The 20598-nt window shown below is 38.9% G+C and overlaps 1 protein-coding gene across 1 annotated transcript in view; it reads right to left on the bottom strand.

Annotated features, from left to right (window-relative positions):
• Positions 1-20598, bottom strand: part of LOC126282225 (tubulin polyglutamylase ttll6-like) — a 395080-nt gene that overhangs the window by 354584 nt on the left and 19898 nt on the right. Inside the window, exons 2-5 of the mRNA XM_049981790.1 lie at positions 19248-19564; positions 12940-13066; positions 6035-6194; positions 5819-5949 (exon numbers count right to left, since the gene is read on the bottom strand). Of these exons, the coding sequence (XP_049837747.1) occupies positions 5819-5949; positions 6035-6194; positions 12940-13066; positions 19248-19564 (735 nt within the window). The remainder of the gene's footprint in view (positions 1-5818; positions 5950-6034; positions 6195-12939; positions 13067-19247; positions 19565-20598) is intronic.

Below are 20598 nucleotides of genomic sequence, written 5' to 3'. Positions count from 1 at the left end.
TCCACAAGTGTGGAACATGTTTCTGTGGTAAGGACACCGAAAGCTGAAAGATGTTTACAGCGCCTGGCAGGTTATGTGTAAAAATATCGTCATATGTTACTGCTGTACACTGATCAACTGATCCACAAAAACATTATGATCGCTGCCCACCAAAACATTGTATGCCACTTGGTGGCATTGCAGGCATGTGACACGGTAACAATAGTATGTAAGTGGTAATGAAAACATGACTGCAAATAGGGAAATCCATTGAGATAAGAGTCTTTAAAAAAAGGCAATCTATTACTATGCTGAGCCAGTGAGCAAGTATCTCAAAAACAGTACAGCTGGTCGAATGTCCATGCACTACTGCCGTGTCTATGGAAAGAAGTAGGACAGTAAAATTATTACTAGGCACTAAATGGTTGGACGTCCACAACTCTTCACAGTGTGTGAGGTTTGGAGGCTTATCTGCTCTGTAAAGTAGGACAGATGGTGTTCTGTGGAGTCTTTGCCAAAAAAAGCACAATGCTGGTGCATGCACAAGGGTTTCAGAGCACGCCGTTCTTTGTACATTGTTGAACAGGGAGCTCTGCAACAGACTACTCCTATGTGTTAACATCTTGACCCAACAACATTATCAATTACAAATGCAGTGGGCATGGGACCACTGGGATCCAACTGTTGAAAAATGGAAATGTGTCAGCTCTTCAAGCGAATCACACTTTTCCAGTACTAGGTTGAGGGTCATCTCCACAAATGCCATCACTGACGTGAACAGCAGCTCAAAATGTAGTGTGCCATAGACACAGGCTGATGGGAGCAGTACTATACTATGGGAGACATTCTCCTGCACTAGTAGTAATCAGACATGCTGACAGCTGTGAACCGTCTGCATCCCTTGATGCTTGATGTTTTTCCTGATGGTTATGTCATCTTTCAGCAGTGCAATTGTCAATTTCTTGGAGACAGCTTCTTTCCTGTTCAGCTAACAAAATTGAAAGGCATATTTGGAGGTCTCAAACACCACATACATCCATTTTAGGAGAAAAAAATGTGATTGTCTCTGCAAGTTCCTGTGACATGAATTAATATAATACACTTTCTCAATCACAGTAATAATGTGGGTAGTATTTACCAGGAGAGGAAATTAGTTATCACTATGTTAAATTGTGGTGTGTGGTACAGACTAGTGTAAACTATTCATCTGTTTGCATAGAATCTCTTCGTCAGCTTATGATGCTTCATATTTTCACTTTTTTCCTTTAAGTGTGCTTTAACTAATCTTTTACCATCTGACAAATCTGTTAAGTACATCTTGTTTTCATACTTTACAATCAACTTCTGTTACGTCACCATAACTAAAGTGCCAAGAACCCAAACAGCATGTTGCTAAGCAGGTTATTAAAATTGAGAAAATTATAATTAGTGTATTACCAAGTACAGAGAGTTTCTAAAAGTAAGACGACAATTTCACCTCAACTGAAGGCCCTGGAGCTTCTAAGTTCTCCAGAGGAGTTTGTATTTTGTACAATGGTGCTATTCCACGAGGAGCTCAACTAATGACTGGTTTTCAGTTGTGAAGAAAAAACCAAAGGAAAATTGATTGTGAGGAACAAGTGAGCATTTAAAGTTCTGTGTTAAGTTCAGAGAAAGCCCTAGTGAAATATTGACATTGATTCAGGAACCATATCCAGGTGAGGCACTTCCACGAAGTCAGGTTTTCAAGTGGCACAAAAGGTTCTGTGAAGGTAGAAATTCAGTGCAAGATGATCTTAGAGCTGGTCACCTGTCTACAGCTCATATTGATGCAAACATGGAAGGGGAAGGCAGTTATTTCGCAAAGATCGTCATGTAACTTTGCGTGCAATATCAGAAGAATTTAATTTGAATTGGGATGTGTGTCACAAGATTTATGGAAACATAAATTTAATGCAAAACTCATCCTCCACACACTAACAGGCAACAGGAAAGAGGAAAGACAAAGAATTTCTGCTTAACTCCCAGTAGGACCAGGTATGATCCCACATTTCTGACAAATATTACTGCTGGGAATGAAAGTTGATGTCACCAGTATGACCCTCACATGAAGAGTCAAAAGGCTCAGTGGCAGTCATGGACCAATAGCCACGAAAAAAGTCAAATGACGACCCTTGAGAACAAAGACAATGTTGATTTCATTCTTTGATGCCATAGGTATGAGTATGTTCATCCAGATTAAACAGTGAACCAAACTCTTTACATCGAAGTCTCAAAACGTTTGTAACAAGTAATTTGATGTCACTACCTTCATTTGTAGCATTCTCATGACTGTTTCTTACTATATGACTATATAATATCTCATACTGCTTTATCTATTACTGAGTATCTGGCCAAACATTCATTTATTGCCATCCCATATCCATCCAATTTACGCGATCTCTCATCTTGTGATTTTTCTTATTTCTGGGAGTCAAAAGATGACTGAAAGGAAAGCTTCATCAAGATATCACAGACACACAACAGGCTGTGGCAAATGAGCTTACAAGCATCACAGTTGAAAATTTCCTTGTTTGCTTCCAAGATCTCCAGAAACATTGGCAACTGTGTATAGATAGCCAAGGGGTTACTTCAATAGGAGCTAGGATCAATACTTAGTAACTGCAACTTTCCCTTTTTAAAACAAAACTGTCCTGGAACATTTCTGACAGAGGGAGTATTATGTCTTCCGTGTGCTTTTCATTACACTATAGCAACGTCTTTTCTGGTCTAATCTGACAGTTAAGTGTGTCTATGTCAAACCATTAAAGGTCGTATCAATAAAAATAATCAGTTCATGATAATATAATTTAACTGAATAGATAAAAAGTCTAGCCACCAAGCGGCAGCAGGAGAACACATGGTTAAAAGTATCAAAGTTTGCAAGCTTTAAGAGCCAGTGACTCCTTCTTCTGGCAGAAGGGTTGCAGGGGAAGCAAGAGGGGTGAAGAAATGGGACTGGTGAGGTTTAAGAAAAGAGGTAGAGTTCAGAAAAGTCGCACAGAATCCTAGGGCAGGGGAGAGTTAAGAGTGCAAGAATGATTGCTGGGGACTGCACTAGATGAGATTTGAAAACATGACATCTTAAAGTTGGAAGATGGGAAATAAGCAAGGCAGAGACTACTGCCAAATCCTCGTGCATGAGTTAATAAGAGTGGACAGCTAAGTGCATTGTATGTGAGAAGAGGTGGGAGAGGTGTGGTCACAGGAGTAGGAGTCACAGGTTAGGGAAATAGATGCAGAAGGAGCACCGGGTCTCACTAGGATATTGCAGTGAATGGAGGTGGCAGGGGGTGGAGGGTGGCAGGGGGCCGATGAAAAGCTGTTCTAGGTTTGATGGACAAAATAAAATTCTCTACAACATGGCAGTCATGACCTCAGAGCCTGTTTCACCACATATGCCATCAGGATTCTTTCCCCAGACACGAGTTTCTCTGAACTCTGCATGTGGGCCACTGGTGCTATGACATGACCCCGGTTCTCATTACCACCTGGTATTAATTTATGTTAATTCCATTAGGCTCTTCATTCCTTCACAGTAACTATTCCTTTCTTCACTCCCGTATAGCTTTTTATCTCTTTCATTCTCCAACCTGTCTATTTTTTGCCACCCTCTTCCACCTCTATCACATACAATGCAGTTAGCTTTCTGCTCTTATTAACTAATGCACCATATTTTCACAGTAATCTCTGTCTTGTGCATTACCCTATCTTCCACCTTTAAGCTCTCAGGTTTTCAAATCTCATCTGGTGCAGTCCCAACAATCAGTCTTGCTTTCTCATCTCATCTGGTAAGTCTCTCCTGTCCTGGGATTCTGGGCAACTTTACTTAAGTAAACCTCAACAGTCCTTTCCCTTCACTCCCTTCCTTCCCCTTCAATGCTTCTGCTAGAAGAAGGAGCCACTGGCTCTGAAAGCTTGTAAACTTTAATACCTTTATGTGTGGGTTCTCTTTCTGCCACTTTGTGAATGAATTTTTTATTCAATTACATTAAATTAATTTTCCAATTACATTAATAGTGATAGTTATGTATACTGGCAGTGTGCTATTGGCTTACCACCAGTTATATGTGCATCATATTGTAAATGTAATATGTGCCCCATGCACTGATTATTCTTTAGTACAGAGTATTGTGGGATATCCATGTATGGAACTGTGATGTTTTATCTTTCGATCTATCCAGTACAAAAAAAGTGTGTAGAACATGTTGACACCATATAAAAAGTCTGTTGAAATAGATGTCTGTTGAATGGAAAAGGAATTGTCAAGAATATTCTTTGGTACAGAGTACTGTGAGATATCCATGTATGGAATTGCGGGGATTTGTCTTTGTATCTATCCAGTACAAGAAAGGTGTGTAGAACATGTTGATATGGTATAAAAAGTCTATTGAAACATATGTTTATTGAATGGAAAGGAATTATCAAAATTAAGGAGTCAAATGAAAGATCGCTGTTGTGATTCAAATCCAGTTATATTGGCTACTTATTATATTAATCTGTCATCGAGCTTTCATGGTGACGGTATAGGCTCAACAGGAATGCTGCATGCTGCAGACAAGTCTGTTACAGTTAACAATATTTCACACCTGTGCTATGAGAGCTTTCAGCTTTAATATTCAGGTCCACTTTGAACACAGCTGAGGTCGATTAACATTTGGTCACAGGAGCTGCTACCTTACGTGGACCTTTTGTTTAGACTTGTGAACTACATCATAAATTAAATTAAAACACTTAACTTCAACATACAAACTCATTAATAATCAGAGTAACAAAAAAATATTCTGAGAGATAATTGAAGATGGTGTCTTGTCCATTATGCTTCAAGTGTGACTTTTCTTCAAATCCTGAACAAAGTATTAATAGTTCTGAAAACTCAGTTAGTTGATATTTATATCTTTTAATGTCTACTGCTCTAGCTATAGCAATTTATTTCATTTTTTTCATATCAGGTTATGTGAAAGTTGCCATGACCACATAAAGAGATTACAATACACTTGTAAACCCAAAACACTTTTCATGGGATTCTTTGTCTGCACTGAATGTTGTTCAGCTGGTATCTGTGTGTCAAACCTCACTGTCCACATTACCAAACCACATTACAACAATCAGTTTAATTTGGTTACAGAACTTTTTATTGTATGTTCAAATCTGCGAGGAAAGGTCATAATCAGTTTTGATCAATTTGTTATCACACTATCACCTATTTGAGAAAAATCATATCCCATGTCTTGACAACACTGTGTCAGCAGCTGTACAGCTGCAGGTGCAGGTGCTTCCCACTGTGCCTGATAAGAGACAACACAAAACACCTGATTTTTTTTTCAAGCAGCCAATTGTCAGACAACAAGATCATCAAAACTGACTACAACATTTGTCATTTTAGTGCAACTCAAACTGTGGAAGGTGGTAAGTTCCTATGGGACCAAACTGCTGTGGTCATCGGTTACAACTCAAACTGTGTTACAAGAAAAATGATAGTATGGAATCAATGTTACAGATCACCTTCAACATCTAAGCTTTACAACTTTTCCATTGACTCCAGTATTCTGTAAAAATGTCATTTTCTTCTATTAGCAACAATTAACAATATTCCAACATGCAAAACATAGTTTTAGACATTAAAATGCAGAACTACAATTCAAATTTGATATAAAAATTAAACCAACCTTTTTCTTGTTTATAAATGGAAATGTGAAGCAATCCTTTGGTACAAACTGTTGTTTAGATGTAACAGTAAACTTGATTTTGGTAGTGATCTATGATCATGGAACAAATTTCTATATAGCTAAATAAATTCTGTTATTATTTTTTAACTTACTCCGCAGGAAGACTCCAAGTTTTTGGAAAGAAGTTGTAATCTTTTGGAAAAATTTTTAACATTCTGTTAAGATTACGAGCAAGCAGATCCTTTCGGCAAATTTCAGACATTCCAGGAAAATGATTAATCTTCTGAAAAGAAAAGAAAGGAGAGCTGTACAGAACGTCTCCAATATCTTCAGTTAATGCTGATATGTTGACAGCTATCACATGAAACCTGGAATCTCTTCATATCCTTTGCTCTTTCAATGGATACTGACAAATCAGTCCAATATACATTCCATGGTTCATTCTCCGAAACATCTCTCATGCCAAACTTTCTTGCGACTCGACGAACTACTTCATACTTGCAAGTAGATGTGCAAATTGTGAGTGCCCTATACAAATACAATGCATTACTATCTGTGATATTTTTCATTAAAGTTAGAAAAATTTTGGATAAATGACAAGAACAGCAGAAATTGCACTAATCAATCATTTTTAATACATATCACCATTACATCTAAATGTGAAAGGCCCAAAGAAAGTCTTGCTACTAAAAAGTTAAAAATATGAAGTTTCTCATATTCAAAAAATTAATTTGGCTTACATGAGCATACACAGACAGACTCTGAATCTCATATTTCTGAAACTGAACCCTCCTTTCCCATGAGGTAAAGAGAATGAACAAGACAAGGAATATATAACTCATAGGTAATCAATAAAATAAACAAATTACAGAGACTATTGAATTGAAAGAGATACAGTTTGAGACTAAATCAACAGATCCTCTGCTATTATCATTACAAAGCGCTTACTTTAGTTTAATCACTTGTCATCTTACTGAATCAAGGTTTATCATCAAATTATGAAAAGGATAGGCTGCTTCTCACTATAAAGATGACATGCTGAGTTTCAGATAGGCTGGAATATCAGTCCAGTGTCCCTTGAGAGGTGCTTGCTTGTGTGAATGTCTGTGTGTTTTTCTTTTCCTTCCCAAATAAGACTTTGGCCAAAAGCTTGATGTGTAACAGTCTTTTCCCTGTGCCTGTCTGTAACTCAAAGTGCCAACCTTTTCATAATATTGTTGATATTCTAACCTGGACTTTCCATTGTTTGAATCAAGGTTTAGAATTATATAGTCAAAGTATTATTCCCACAACTGCCCCAACTCCCTCATCCCCAAAGGTAAAATTAGCTTCCATAGTTTCAACATTTATTGACTAGTTACTTTACAGCTGGAAATGACTGCCAAACAGAGTTCAGTCTTCTTAAGTCTGTGAAGTAGGCTGAAGAGTTCAATGTATACGTCAAACAAGAAACCAGAAAATGTGTTTACACAGTGTGAATGGACACAGTGTCTGGTGCTCAAACAGAGGGCCTTGTTTGGCTCACAGAAGGGATATATATGTGGCTGAACGCTCAACATAATTGGAGTGATTGATGAAAGAAAAGTTATTAAGAAATCACTCAATCAGCTTTCTATCTGTACTGAAGGCAGTTATGCAGACATTCTGTAGGCCTCAATACTGCTTCCAATCTGCATCAATTGACAGTCTTTACCCAAAATTCTGAGAAAGACACTAATAATAAGCACTAAAAGGCTAAATAAATTGTATTGAGTGATTCTTCTTAGCATCTAATGATTCACTGCTACTGTTATCCAGCTCTGTAATTCAGTCTTATTTTAGTCTCATTTGATGGAAACAGCATCCCGTTTGAACAATGGAAGATTTTTCATATAGATCAGATGCGTTACTTGTGAGTTTTTTTTGTGCATACAATTTGAAATACTATTCTAATATTTACATTCATTCTTACACACAGTCTTATTGGCCAATTTTTTTCTACAGAAATCCATACACATTACAAAAATGGATGCACATATATACGTAGTTACGTATGTATATAAGAGGTGTACACAAGCACACACACACACACACACACACACATATCCATCCGCACATACGCAGTCTTTCCGCTCCCGAGATTGGAATGACTCCTTACCTTCTCCCTTAAAACCCACATCCTTTCGTCTTTCCCTCTCCTTCCTGAAGAAGCAACCATCGGTTGCGAAAGCTAGTAATTCTGTGTGTGTGTTTGTGTGTTTTGTTCATGTGCCTGTCTGCCTGCGCTTTCCCGCTTGGTAAGTCTTGGAATCTTTGTTTTTAATATATTTTTCCCATGTGGAAGTTTCTTTCTATTTTATTTACGTATGTATATATGTACACATGGATAAGGGCTGTCTGAAAAGTTCTTGGTCCCACAAAGAGATTGCAGCACTATTCACATGGTATTTCTCCTTACATTGGTACACATGTTAGCAGATGCCACGTAAAATTGCAAGTCATTTCACACAGCAGTTGACTGTAAGCAGCCATTTGCAGCAGTTATGGTGTACATGGTATTGAAAATGGAAAAAAAATCCAGCATCAATCAGTGATTAAATTCTTCATAAAAGAAGGTTTAACAGTGACCAAAATTCATCTGCTGTTTGTAAATATCTATAACAGCTCTTCATCGTCAACTACCACCATGAAGAAATAGGCAGCAGAGATTGAATGTGGCCATGAAAGTGAATATGATAGATGTGAAGGACATACGAAAAGCGCAAGTACACTGGAAATCAGCAAAGTGCATGATGCAATTTTGGAAGATCAGCATATAAAGGTGCATGAGACTGCTAATGCTCTAGGGATATCAAAGGAATGTGTTAGTCACTTTTTGCACCAGGAATTGAACATAAGAAGCCTTTGTGCAAGATGGGTGCCGCATATGTTCACTGTGATCACAAACACATTACCATGACACTTCCCAAACAGTGCTTGGTGCATTTTAAGAAAAACAGAACATACTTTTTGCATCGATACGCAATAATAGATGAGACCTAGATTTACTACTACACACCCAAATCCAAACAGCAGTCTATGCAGTGGGTAGAAGCTGGTTCTTCAGCTCCAAAGAAGGCAACCCTGGTGCAAATTGTGGGAAGATCATGCATCAGTGTTTTGGCATGCGAAAGTAATTTTTGTTTATTGCCTGTCTTGCCGAAGGTAGAACCATAAATGGAGAATACTACACTGAACTTCTAACAAAAGCTGGACAAATGTATCCGTGACAACAAACCCAGCTTAAAGATGGAAAAAATGGTCATCTTCCACTAGGATAAGGCATTTGCCCACAAAAGTGTCTTGGCAATGAGGAAACTGAGGCATATGAACTATGAAATGGTGGAAAAACCTGACGAAATTCCACACTGGTCTGCACTTTTCATCCAATCAAGAAACTTGCGGCTGTAGATGGGTACTTTGCAGCGCTTCCAAAAGACCACTACAGTGGGGATTATGGCATTGAAACACTGCAGGATCAAATGTACTGATACTAGAGGAGATTATACTGAAAAATAAAACCTTCTTTAAGACCATAAAAATGCCATTTCCACTACCAGGCTAAGAAATTTTCAGATCGTCCTCCTATGTATATATGTTCCACATCTCCTAAACCACTCAACCGATTTCAACCACACCTGGTACACATATCACTTACTGTGTGGAGAGAATCACTGTGGCGGTAAGAACCAGGTACCTATGAAATGGGCATGGGTGGGGTGAAAATGTAGTGTAACTCATGGTGTATGAATTGCAAGTTTAGTCATCCACTATTTGAGAATTAGAGCACTCAGTGCCTTGCAACAAACTTAACACATAATTTCAAACCCTGACAACGCACACAAAATGATGAAAAGAAAAAGTTTATGGCTCAATGTATTTTTGCTATTTATGCAATAAAACTGCAGCTTCAGTCATTACATTTCAGTTTGTTATTTCATTACGACAGTTGTATTCACAACACATTATGCAGACATATACACATATACCACTAAATGTATTTGCAAAATTATATTGTTGTACAACATATAATTCAAGAGATATGATGTCATAAATCCTGAGATATGTGAAAAGCTGCCACATCATGCACAACATTTACATTTACTACGTATGTACTACTGGCTCTATTTGCAACATGTTTCATATATCATATCCACATATGCTGCTGAATGTACCTACAAAATTATATCATTATATAACACATACAAGGTGATGATTATTGAACAAAAAAAAAAAAAAGGATTTAGGTTATGACATATTCAATATGCCTGCCATCATTGGCGATGATTTGCTGCAAACGAATAGCGAAATTCTGGATGATCCGCTGAACTGTTGGAACATCGATGCTGTCGATGACCACCTGAATGGCTGTTTTCAGCTCAGCAATGGTTTTGGGGTTACCTTGTCTTTAATACAGTCCCACAAAAAGGAATCACGTGTATTCAGATCTAGAGAATATGGTGGCCAATCAAGGCTCATGCCAGTGGCCTATGGGTAACCCAGAGCCAGAATATGGTCCCCAAGTGCTCCTGCATGACATAACCCTCTCCTGCATACTGCATGAACCACATCTTGTTGAAATCAGGGTCACTTTGGATAAGGGGACTGAAATCATCCTCCTAAAACTTCACATACTGTTCAGTAGTCACCGCCTCATCAAGGAATATTGCACTGGTTATTCCGTGACTGGACATTGCACACCACACAATCACCCACTGCAGGTGACGAGACTTCTCGATCGTGACAAGTGCATTCTCAGTACCCCAAATGCATCAAATTTTGCTTATTGATGAACCCATTCAAGTGAAAGTGGGCTTTGTCCCTAAACCAAACCATATTCATATCAAACTCCTGTTCGTCAATTCTGTGGACAATAGTACTGGCAAAATACAACCACTGTTCCATACTCCTGGGGTTTAATGGCTAATAGGTTTGAATATTGTATGGGCAGAGATGCAGGTCTTCAACAGCAATTTGTCACAGTGTCTCGTGGTGGATTCCGAACTGCTGTTCAGCTCCTGATCAGTTTCCAGGGGCTGATTTGATACACAGTGCATGTCTTATCAATGTTTTCAGGCATTTTCACCATTTTTGTATGACCAACATTTCCAACACTGTCATTACAAACACTACCCATTCTCACAAACTTGCCAATCAAATTCTTAATTATTACCACACTTGGACCGGTTGTCTTCAGCTTGAACTCAGTCGCAAACTTCCTTTGACCAGCAGTTGGGCTGTTACTGCTTGCATAAAAGGACTTCACAAGCACTATATGCTAAGACACGCTATACCGTGACATTTTTCATGTGCAAATCCCAACAACAAGGCCCGTGTGCATGCACATACTAATTCCCATCATGCCCCGCAGCCAACTGTGCTGTTTGAGCATCCTAATGCAAACTGTTCAGAAGTTATAATGATTTTATTTCATATAGTTTAATAATTGTCATCCTGGAGTTCATAAGGTATGACATCATAAACAGTGAGGTGCATGGAAAATAACTACATCGTGCATCATGTATAAATTTATTTCTTCTTTGGTACAGTCTCTATTCACAGCAATATTCACACGAAGTATCCACATACCTACAAAAATATATCATTGTACGGCCCATAGTTCAGGATATAAGACGTCATAAACACTGAAACATGTGAAAGGCTGCCACATCACGCCACATCAATTCATTTTGTCTTTACTACGAACTTCCCACTCAATACAAAAATATGCTACTCAATGCACCTTCAAATTTATGTCATTGTATGACATACTGCTCAGGAGATATGACATCACAGAGATTAAACTACATGACAATATTCGTTACAGATACAGGACAAATATGTATACAAATATGAGTGACATATGTGACATACACATAACCTAGTAATGCCACAGGTAAAAATCTCCTCCTGAATCCCTGGACCGATTTCTACCAAACATGATACACATATTCAATTACTATCTGGAAAGAAATACAGACAATGGGGGAGGAAGAGGTGGATGGCAGAGAAGGGGAAGGAGGATATGAACTCCGATATGAGGGAAGAGGAAATGGGTGGAGGGAGGGGGAGGGGGAAATGGACAGAGAAAGAGAAGAGGAGCAGATGAACAGAGAGAAGTGGGGGGGGGGGGGGGGGGGCAGGTGGCCAGAGGAAGGAAAGAGGAGTGATGGACAGACTGAAGGAGGAGGAGGAGATACAGAGAGTGAGGAGGAAATAGAGAGGCAGAGGAGGAGATACAGAGAGCAAGGAGGAAATAGAGAGGCACCAGGATATGGACTCAAGAGGAGGGTGAAGGAGATGAAAAGAGGGGGTAAAAGTAGATGGGCAGAGAGGGCAGGAGCTGATGGACACAGAGAGTGTGGAGGAGCCAATGGCCAGAGAGGGAAGTAGGAGATGGGTGGAGTGGGTGGTAGCAGATAGACAAAGAGAGTGGGGCAAATAGGTGGAGGGAGTAGCAGATAGACAGAACGAGATAAGACAGTGAAGGGTGGAGGAGGTGGACAGAGAGAGGAGGGGGGGGGGGGGGGGAGAAAATGGACAGAAAATGGAAGGAGGAGATAGAAAGAGGGAAAAGAGAAGATAAAGGGAGTGAGGAGGAGACTGAGGGCCAGGAGGAGATGGACTCAAGAGGGGCCTGGAGGAGATGGAAAGATGGGGAAGGAGCAAATTGACTGAAAAGGTGGTAGCAGAGAGACAGAGATTCTGGGGATGATCGAATGGACAGAGAGATGGAGGGAGTAGCAAACAGACAGAGAGAAGGACAGAAGAAGATAGACAGCAATGGGTGGAGGAAGTGGACAGAGAGGGGCTGGTGGAGGAGGTAGACCGAGAGAAGGGCATAGGATGAGATGGGCTAATGGAACTGGAATAAATACATATCCAGCCAAAGCCAAGTACTTAGATGCTTATCAATAAAATGTTTCATACTGTCTGCATCACACCAAGAAAAGCTTGATATTGTTTAGCAAAGTTCCATAACATGTTGACTTCACACAAGTGTCGCAGTTAAAGTGCCATTATGCTACTTTTCCATGCAATCTTATTGCTGTTTGTATATTTAACACACAATGAAGAAGTATGAACAAATACAAGCAAACCAGGAAAGAAATTAGCCACATAATGTAGTTATCTGTAGACTGCAGTCAGACAGGTTGTTGTTTCATCTCTTAGTGAGAAGTGTTTGTAACTCTGTCATAATTATTGTTTTAAAACACTTTATACAGAATTGCCACCAATAAAAAGGCTAACTTACTTATGTCGTTTTTTCTTGGCCTTTGCTTTAGGGCTGAGCTTCCCTGTATCAGTGGAGCCTGGGCTCAATCTTTCAGTCTCATTTCTCTTTCCATCACTGCTTTTTAAATAATGAATGCATCTCTGAGCTGTAAAATACATATTAAACTAAAATTTTTATGTTATGAAGAAAAAAAAGAGATCATTTTATTGAGGACAGACTGTGACTTTGAGCATGCATAAAGAATTCTAAGAAAATTATACACAGGAATGAAAAGAAGAATAATATGACTGAATTTGTAATATGATGCTTGCAAATAATGGGGGAAAACATTAAACTGGAAGCAAAGTACTTCTGAGGATGGCCTAGTGTGAACGTGAAACTGATAATCACAGAGTTGTATAAATCACCATTTATTAAACTGACTTAAGACTAAGTACATATCTGTACATCCACTCATTGTGTTAGTAAAGTGTCAGGCACCAAATACCTACAAACCATGAAGATTAACGTAGGTCAACTACTGAATTTTATTTTCTGCTTCAGAAAATACAACACAGATCAACATCTTCTTCTTTCATCAAATGTCAGTTCTTCACCTGTTTTCCTCTTATTATATATTGCTACTGCTTAATTGCTTTTCTTGTCTCTCTGTCTGGTTTTTGGTTTACCTAATGATATTTTAACTACAGGTCAGCAGTTCATCATTGTTCTGGGCATTTTATTTTCTTCCATTTCCATTACAGATTTCTCCATTTATTTCTACATTCTTTAAATTATTCGTTTATATTTTTAACTTCCAATTCTTGTCTGGGTTCTCCTTATTTTGTGATACTATAACCAGCTGATCCTCCTTTTAATCAAATACAAAAAAACTTGTCTCTAGAGATTGTATAGGGTGACTGAGAGGACAGTTACCAGGTAAATTTAAGTGGAAAGAGGGTACTTATTCTTGAGATGTATCTATTTTCCAATAGATGGAAGGAAAGAAGGCAGAAAAACACACACACACACACACACACACACACACACACACACAATCTCACTCTCTCTCTCTCTCTCTCACACACACACACACACACACACACACACACACACACACACACACACACACACACGCGCGCGCGCACACACATACATACACAAACCTCACATTAAAAGGACTGTTGTCTACTCTGTTCTGGTGTAATGACGGTAAGGCAGCAAGTACGTGTTAGTTTACATAACGACTTTTCCAATGCTGATTTTGCAGCAGTTGTCTCATGTCTGGGAGAGGTAATCTCATTTTAGGACTTCACTTCAGAAAGTAAAAAAATCTGTCAGAGTAATCTGCTGAAGCATTCAAGGCCTATGTGGTACTGGGCGATAAGGAGTGTGCTTCTGACACTATTAGAACAGGGAACTAAGTTGGTCAGCTGTATAGTGGATAAGACAGCTTGGGATATATATTTGTAGACAATGTCAGTTGGGTAGTTGCAAGGAGACGAAAGCCTGAGAGAAGTTACTAGTATAGGTGTTAGGGGATTTGGTACCATTTGAAATGAAATGGGTAGCAGATGCTGAAATCCTATTGCTTGTTGATTAGAGTAGAACATGAGCCACAATGAGATTCAGGTCAGTATCCAGGAAAGTGGTTTCCAATTTGGAGAAGAAATAGATGAATTTAAATTGGATCGAGGAGATGAGATGCTGCAGTAAATGAAGGAGCTCTTCTTCACTATGACCCCTGACCACAAAGATATTGTCAATGACTCTGTACCAAGCCAGAGAGCACACCCACTGGAAATTGAGAAATACCTCTTTGATACAGCACAGGAAAAGTTGGGCAAAGGATGACAACACTCTGGTTCCCTGAAGTGTTTGTAGGTTTGGCCCTCAATTGTGAAAAAGTAATTAGTAGGGATAAAGTTGTTCAGTGTGCTACTGAACAAGGATTTTATGATACTTTCATATGAGTGTTGGAAAGGACAGTGCTCAAGGCCTATGTGTATGTGGGATGTTGGTGTGAAGTGAGACAAAAAAGGAATGGATTTGAGTTGCTTTAGGAAGTGGTTTGTGTCTTTTATACAGGATGGCATGCTCTTGATGATATTTTGAACATATTGATCTAGTAAAGTTGACATATGTTCAGTTGTAACTCTGAAATCCATAGTGAAATGACTTTCTGTATTTCACGCAGTAGGTAGAAGGTAGAGGTGTGCCAGTAAGGGGGAGGAGGTTGAGGAGTTCTAAGGTAGCAGTAATAAACCTTTATTAGAGGAAACGGATTTCAGAATTTTCTACACCTTATGAGTACACTTTTCTTGGAGTGTTTCTTACATCATAACATTTGAAAATGCCTCATAGTAAACCACTGAGGATCAGATTACCTTCCTCTATTTTATGGGAATAAGTTTTAGAAGTTGTTTTGTAGGGCAGATGAAATTCTCATTTTCACAGCAGTACTGAAGAGAATATTAGTGATAAAAGCACATAGGTCTAGAATACGGAGAGGTGCTGGATGTGCCATTTCACTGTCTCATGCATGGTTTGACTGATCTAACTAACATCAGAGAGGGTCATCTGCAAACATACAACTATATGTTGTTGTGCCTTGATGTTCTCTGCTGTATTGTTGTCAGTCTATTCGACATCACTTTGTAAATATTCTAGATCTAATGGCAAAAAATAAATCTGACCTCTTTGAGGACATCCACATTGAAACTCGTATCAGTGGTGATAAAGCAGAAACAGCAACAATGATTACCGAAGTACAAATGACAACTAAAATGAGTAGAAAGACTTATATGTTCAGTAAACTCTATAAAGATACACCACATCATATCTCAACGAGGAACTCTTGAGCATTTAACTCTGGGGAGGGACATGTTAAGAACTGCCTCAAGCTTAGATGAGTAACTGATCAAGCACCGGATGGACGATAGAACAGTTTATGATAAGAGACAAGCTCCACAATATATAGTCTCTTAAAGAAACTTCTAAAGAGACAGTGACTATTGAACAGCAGGTGCAAAACAAAGCTCAGCGCTATAGACAGAAACATCATGGTGGCACAACATCTATTCCTCCACCACACAGCAGCTGAACTTCTATATGGTCCACAAGGATCATTGGTATCATCTGCAGCCAGTGCCCCTATATCCCAGACCCAGGGCCTGCACTATCTGCGCCTTCATAGGGGCCAGCAGATGATTTGCCCCTTCCCTCTTGTCTTTTGACTTTATCAGAAATTTCAGCCTGGCTATTTGTTGAACTTGGATGTTTTCCGTCTTGATTCTATTTATCTGTATTTTGACTGCCTGTATGCACCCATCTTTATAAGATACTGTGTTAACAAAAGTAGGTGTACAAAGATGCTAAACCAAACATGTTTGGCAGTCAAAAACAATATGTAGTCAATGATTCCCGTGAAGCCTCACTAACCCCACGGAAATGCTGTTCATATTTAAAAACTGTCACTGACACAAACGTTAGTATCCAGAAAGTCATGTTTGACACAGAAACCAAAATTAGGGGCTAGCACAATGTAGGTGTACAGGTGTGTACATGCATTCATGTGTGTGTGTGTGTGTGTGTGTGTGTGTGTGTGTGTGTGTATGCTCTAACTCAGTAAAGAATTCATTAAAAAGCTTGTAAAGTTTTCAGTCTTGTTTATGTGCCTGTCAATGCCTCATTTGGTGAGTTGTTACATTTACTGATGAATTATAAAGCAGAGCTTCTGATAAAGGTGAAAATTACTGCAGTATGCTGTATTGTGTAAAAGTACTTCTTCCGGCAGAGGACTGCATCCACCAGGAGGATTGACGATGAGGGTCAGAGTGCTGGTTAGCCCTGATGTGGTTTTTAGGCAGTTTTCCACAACCCACTAGTTGAATACCAGGCTGTTCCACAATTCTGGCTTCAGGTTGGTTGGTTGGTTGGTTTGATGTTTAAAGGGACCACACTACATGGTCATTGGTCCCTTGTTCCATTGAAATAAGTACATGGAATAAAATGGAAAACAAACAGTACACACCACAGCAATTCTAGATGGATGAAAAAAGTGACAACAGAAAACAAGAAAAGCACAGGCACGAAAGAAATAGGCAGAAGAGCTTACAAAATGAGAGCAGATGTCCTGGGCTGGCCAATCATGAGGATAAAACGGATGAGCCAGCCACTTTGCAACACATTAAAATCTCTACCCTAAAGTACTATTGTAGAAAGCACAAGGAGACAAAGGACAGAAACTAAAACTTAAACCAAAGAATAAAAACCAGCATCATGGAGAAAATATAAAACCAAGTTAGCTGTGGAGGCATCGGCTCCTAAAATCGAAGGAAGTGAGTTGGAGAAATTAAAATTCTGTCTCAGAGTGGCTAGAAGTGGACAGTCCACCAAAATGTGGATCACTGTCAAATGGGAACTGCAGTGACAACATGGTGGGGCCTCAGGCCGCAGAAGATAGCCATGCGTCAGCCAAGTGTGGCCAATGTGAAGGCGGTAGAGGACCACAGAGCCTGCAAGAAGCCCGCAGAGAAGAATCCCACTCATTTGTGCAACCCTTGATGGTGCGGAGTTTATTGGGTGTAACTAAGCTGCACCACTGAGCATCCCAAATCCTGAGAACTTTGCGGTGTGACACAAATTGGTGATCAGGTTCGGGTACATCAATCTCCAGAAGTGGCTTACGAGTGGCCCATTTGGCCAGCCTGTCAATGAGCTCATTACCCGTGATTCCAACATGCCCTGGGGTCCATTCAAAGACTACTGAACGACCAGATTGTTCGAGGGCATAAACTGACTCCTGGATAGTTACTGCCAGAGGATGTCGCGGGTAACACTGATCAATGGCCTGTAAACCACTCAACAAATTACTGCAGACTAGGTAGGACACACTGGGGTAGGAATGAATAGGCTTCAGGTAAATGATTCATATGCAGTTCGAAAACTTTCGCTCACTTTCACATAAATATGACTATGTACAGGCAGACAGGGTACAAATTGTTCTTCATGGTGGATTAATGGGGTGGTAACAAAAAATTCCATGCTAAATCCATTCATAGCCTTCCTGACCCTGCATCAATGTGAGACAAAGGCACAAGAAAGGGGGGGGGGGGGGGGGGGGGGAGAAGACCGTGATCTTATATAAACTGTCTCCTGTAGAAGAGTTTTAATAGTTTGGTGTAAAAGTAATACTGACTGATTTCATCAGCTACAAGTTTCATTTATTCACTCACTGTGTTTGGTAGATCCCATTAAAAGGAAGAATCGTAAGTTATGTGGAACAGGTCAAGATATACATTAACATAAGATGAAAATTTCATAGAAGATTAGTCTGCATACTGTATTAACGATAAACTATCACTATGCTGCTTAATGTTAGTCATTTGGTTAGATCATGACAAATTACAACCTGCTTAACTCCTAACCTCAGTGACATATGTAATCTGATGCTGAGTCATTAAATGTACATGTATATGGGTGAAGATAATTTTTTTCCTAATTTAATGTGTTGCTAAAAAATACTATATTTCTAATTGTTTCAGTACCACTTCCAGCATCTTGGGATTATAATAAACAATTAACTATACATTTCATGTAGAAACAGTGGAGTGGTGTTATACCAGTCAATGTACACATATGAGGAATGTCACTTCAAAAGTTTGTATCGAAGTTGTCACTGTTATCAAGATGAAAGAAGTCATCTCAATGTCAAAATGAGCAAGCATCTCCAGACTTTCTTCCTCTGTTCAACTGCAATGTAATATTTTCTGCATAGAAAAAAAAGGTCAGGATATAATAAATATTTTCTGATGCCAATCCTGGTAAAAGTAAAAAATAAAGTGAAGTTAAAAGTAGCAAGACTAGATCACAACAGCAAAAAACACACAACTCTCCAATAATGGAGCCCAGACTTTGATCAGCTACTGTGAAATACTGACGTAAGTATGGTCACACATGTTAATACATCTGCAACACACATCTGCAGCATACATCTGCGGCACACTGATATATGACAAGTGCATGTAAACATGCCCATAACAACAGGAGAGGTCAACAAAATGAAGCAAGTAAATCTGCCCATGCCATTTGCAAATAGTACAACATGGCATATTAATACATTCATAGCAGCCAAATAGTTAATAATGTAGGTCTATCTGTGACAATAAGACTACAGTAAATCTGTTTAACAAGTATCTTGGTGAGGCGGGAGAATTATAATTGGTAAGTCATAAGGACAAGAAAGAATAGATTCTGTGAACATGAGTCTTTGTTGGGGCTGTTAAACTAATACGACATTATGAGAGATCATTTGGTTTTTGAAGATTTGACATTTCAGCACTTACCTTTAAACTTTTTGGCATCACTATGCCCAAAATGTTGATCTTCACCTTCCTCTTCTTCTCCAGAACAGTAACCTTCTGGAAGTATACATTTTTGGTTTAAGCTAAATTTTGTGTCAGAGAAATCATCAACCAAGGATAGAGCTTCATCAACTGTCTTATTATCTTGAACAGTAACAGAGAAATTTACAGGTTTGGAGTCGTCTACACTGTCAGAATAGCTTTCACTTTCTGATGTGTTGGCAGATGATTTACAAATTAGTGAATCTCTTCTACAGACACTGCCTATCATTGCAGTTTTGCATCCTGACAACTGAGACCTGTAAAAGTACAGAGGAATAGTTAAACATTGTAATAAAGTTTAATTTAAATACTACAAGCTGTTTGCTCACAAAAACCCACAATAATGACATATATATTGTTAAAAAACAAAGATGCTGTGACTTACCAAATGAGACAGTGCTGATAGATAGACACAATAAAAAACACACAAACACACACACAAATTTCAAGCTTTTGCAACCCACAGTTGCTTCATCAGGGAAGAGGGAAGGAGAGGGAAAGATGAAAGGATGTGGGTTTTAAGGGAGAGGGTAAGGAGTCATTCCAATCCTGGGAGCGGAAAGACTTACCTTAGGGGGAAAAAGGGACTGGTGGGACTGGTACACACACACACACACACACACACACACACACACACACACACACACACACACACAGACACACACACATATATATATCCATCCACACGGATCATGCATCCATCCACACAGGTGGATAAGGCTGTGTGTGTGAGTGTATACCTGTCCCTTTTTCCCCCTAATGTAAGTCTTTCCGCTCCCAGGATTGGAATGACTCCTTACCCTCTCCCTTAAAACCCACATCCTTTCGTCTTTCCCTCTCCTTACCTCTTTCCTGATGAAGCAACCGTGGGTTGCGAAAGCTTGAAATTTGTGTGTGTTTGTGTGTTTTTTATTGTGTCTATCTGCCACTGCTTTCTCGTTTGGTAAGCTGCAGCATCTTTGTTTTTTAATATATTTTTCCCATGTGAAATGTTCCTTTCTATTATATTGATATATATTGCTGGTGATAGATAAACATCTGTAAATGAACTGGTGCAGTTCAGGTTGCTTTTATGTTATTTTCTTGTACTTCATTATTGTCATTCAAATATCAGAAAATGAATTTTATTATCTCATTTATGAGTGAACTTATATTGCTGATTTATTTACAAGAGACTCATCTAGTTGCATTGTTTCTTATTGATAAGTCATATAACTGAGACAAAGTATATAGAACCATAATTATAAAAAATTATATTAATTTACAGCTTACAGAATCTACTTGTTTTCAC

The sequence above is a fragment of the Schistocerca gregaria genome, chromosome 7, assembly GCF_023897955.1.
Source record: "Schistocerca gregaria isolate iqSchGreg1 chromosome 7, iqSchGreg1.2, whole genome shotgun sequence".
Classification (NCBI taxonomy): domain Eukaryota; kingdom Metazoa; phylum Arthropoda; class Insecta; order Orthoptera; family Acrididae; genus Schistocerca; species Schistocerca gregaria.
Note: the sequence above shows the minus strand (reverse complement) of the source record. Positions and strands in the feature narration are given on the sequence as shown.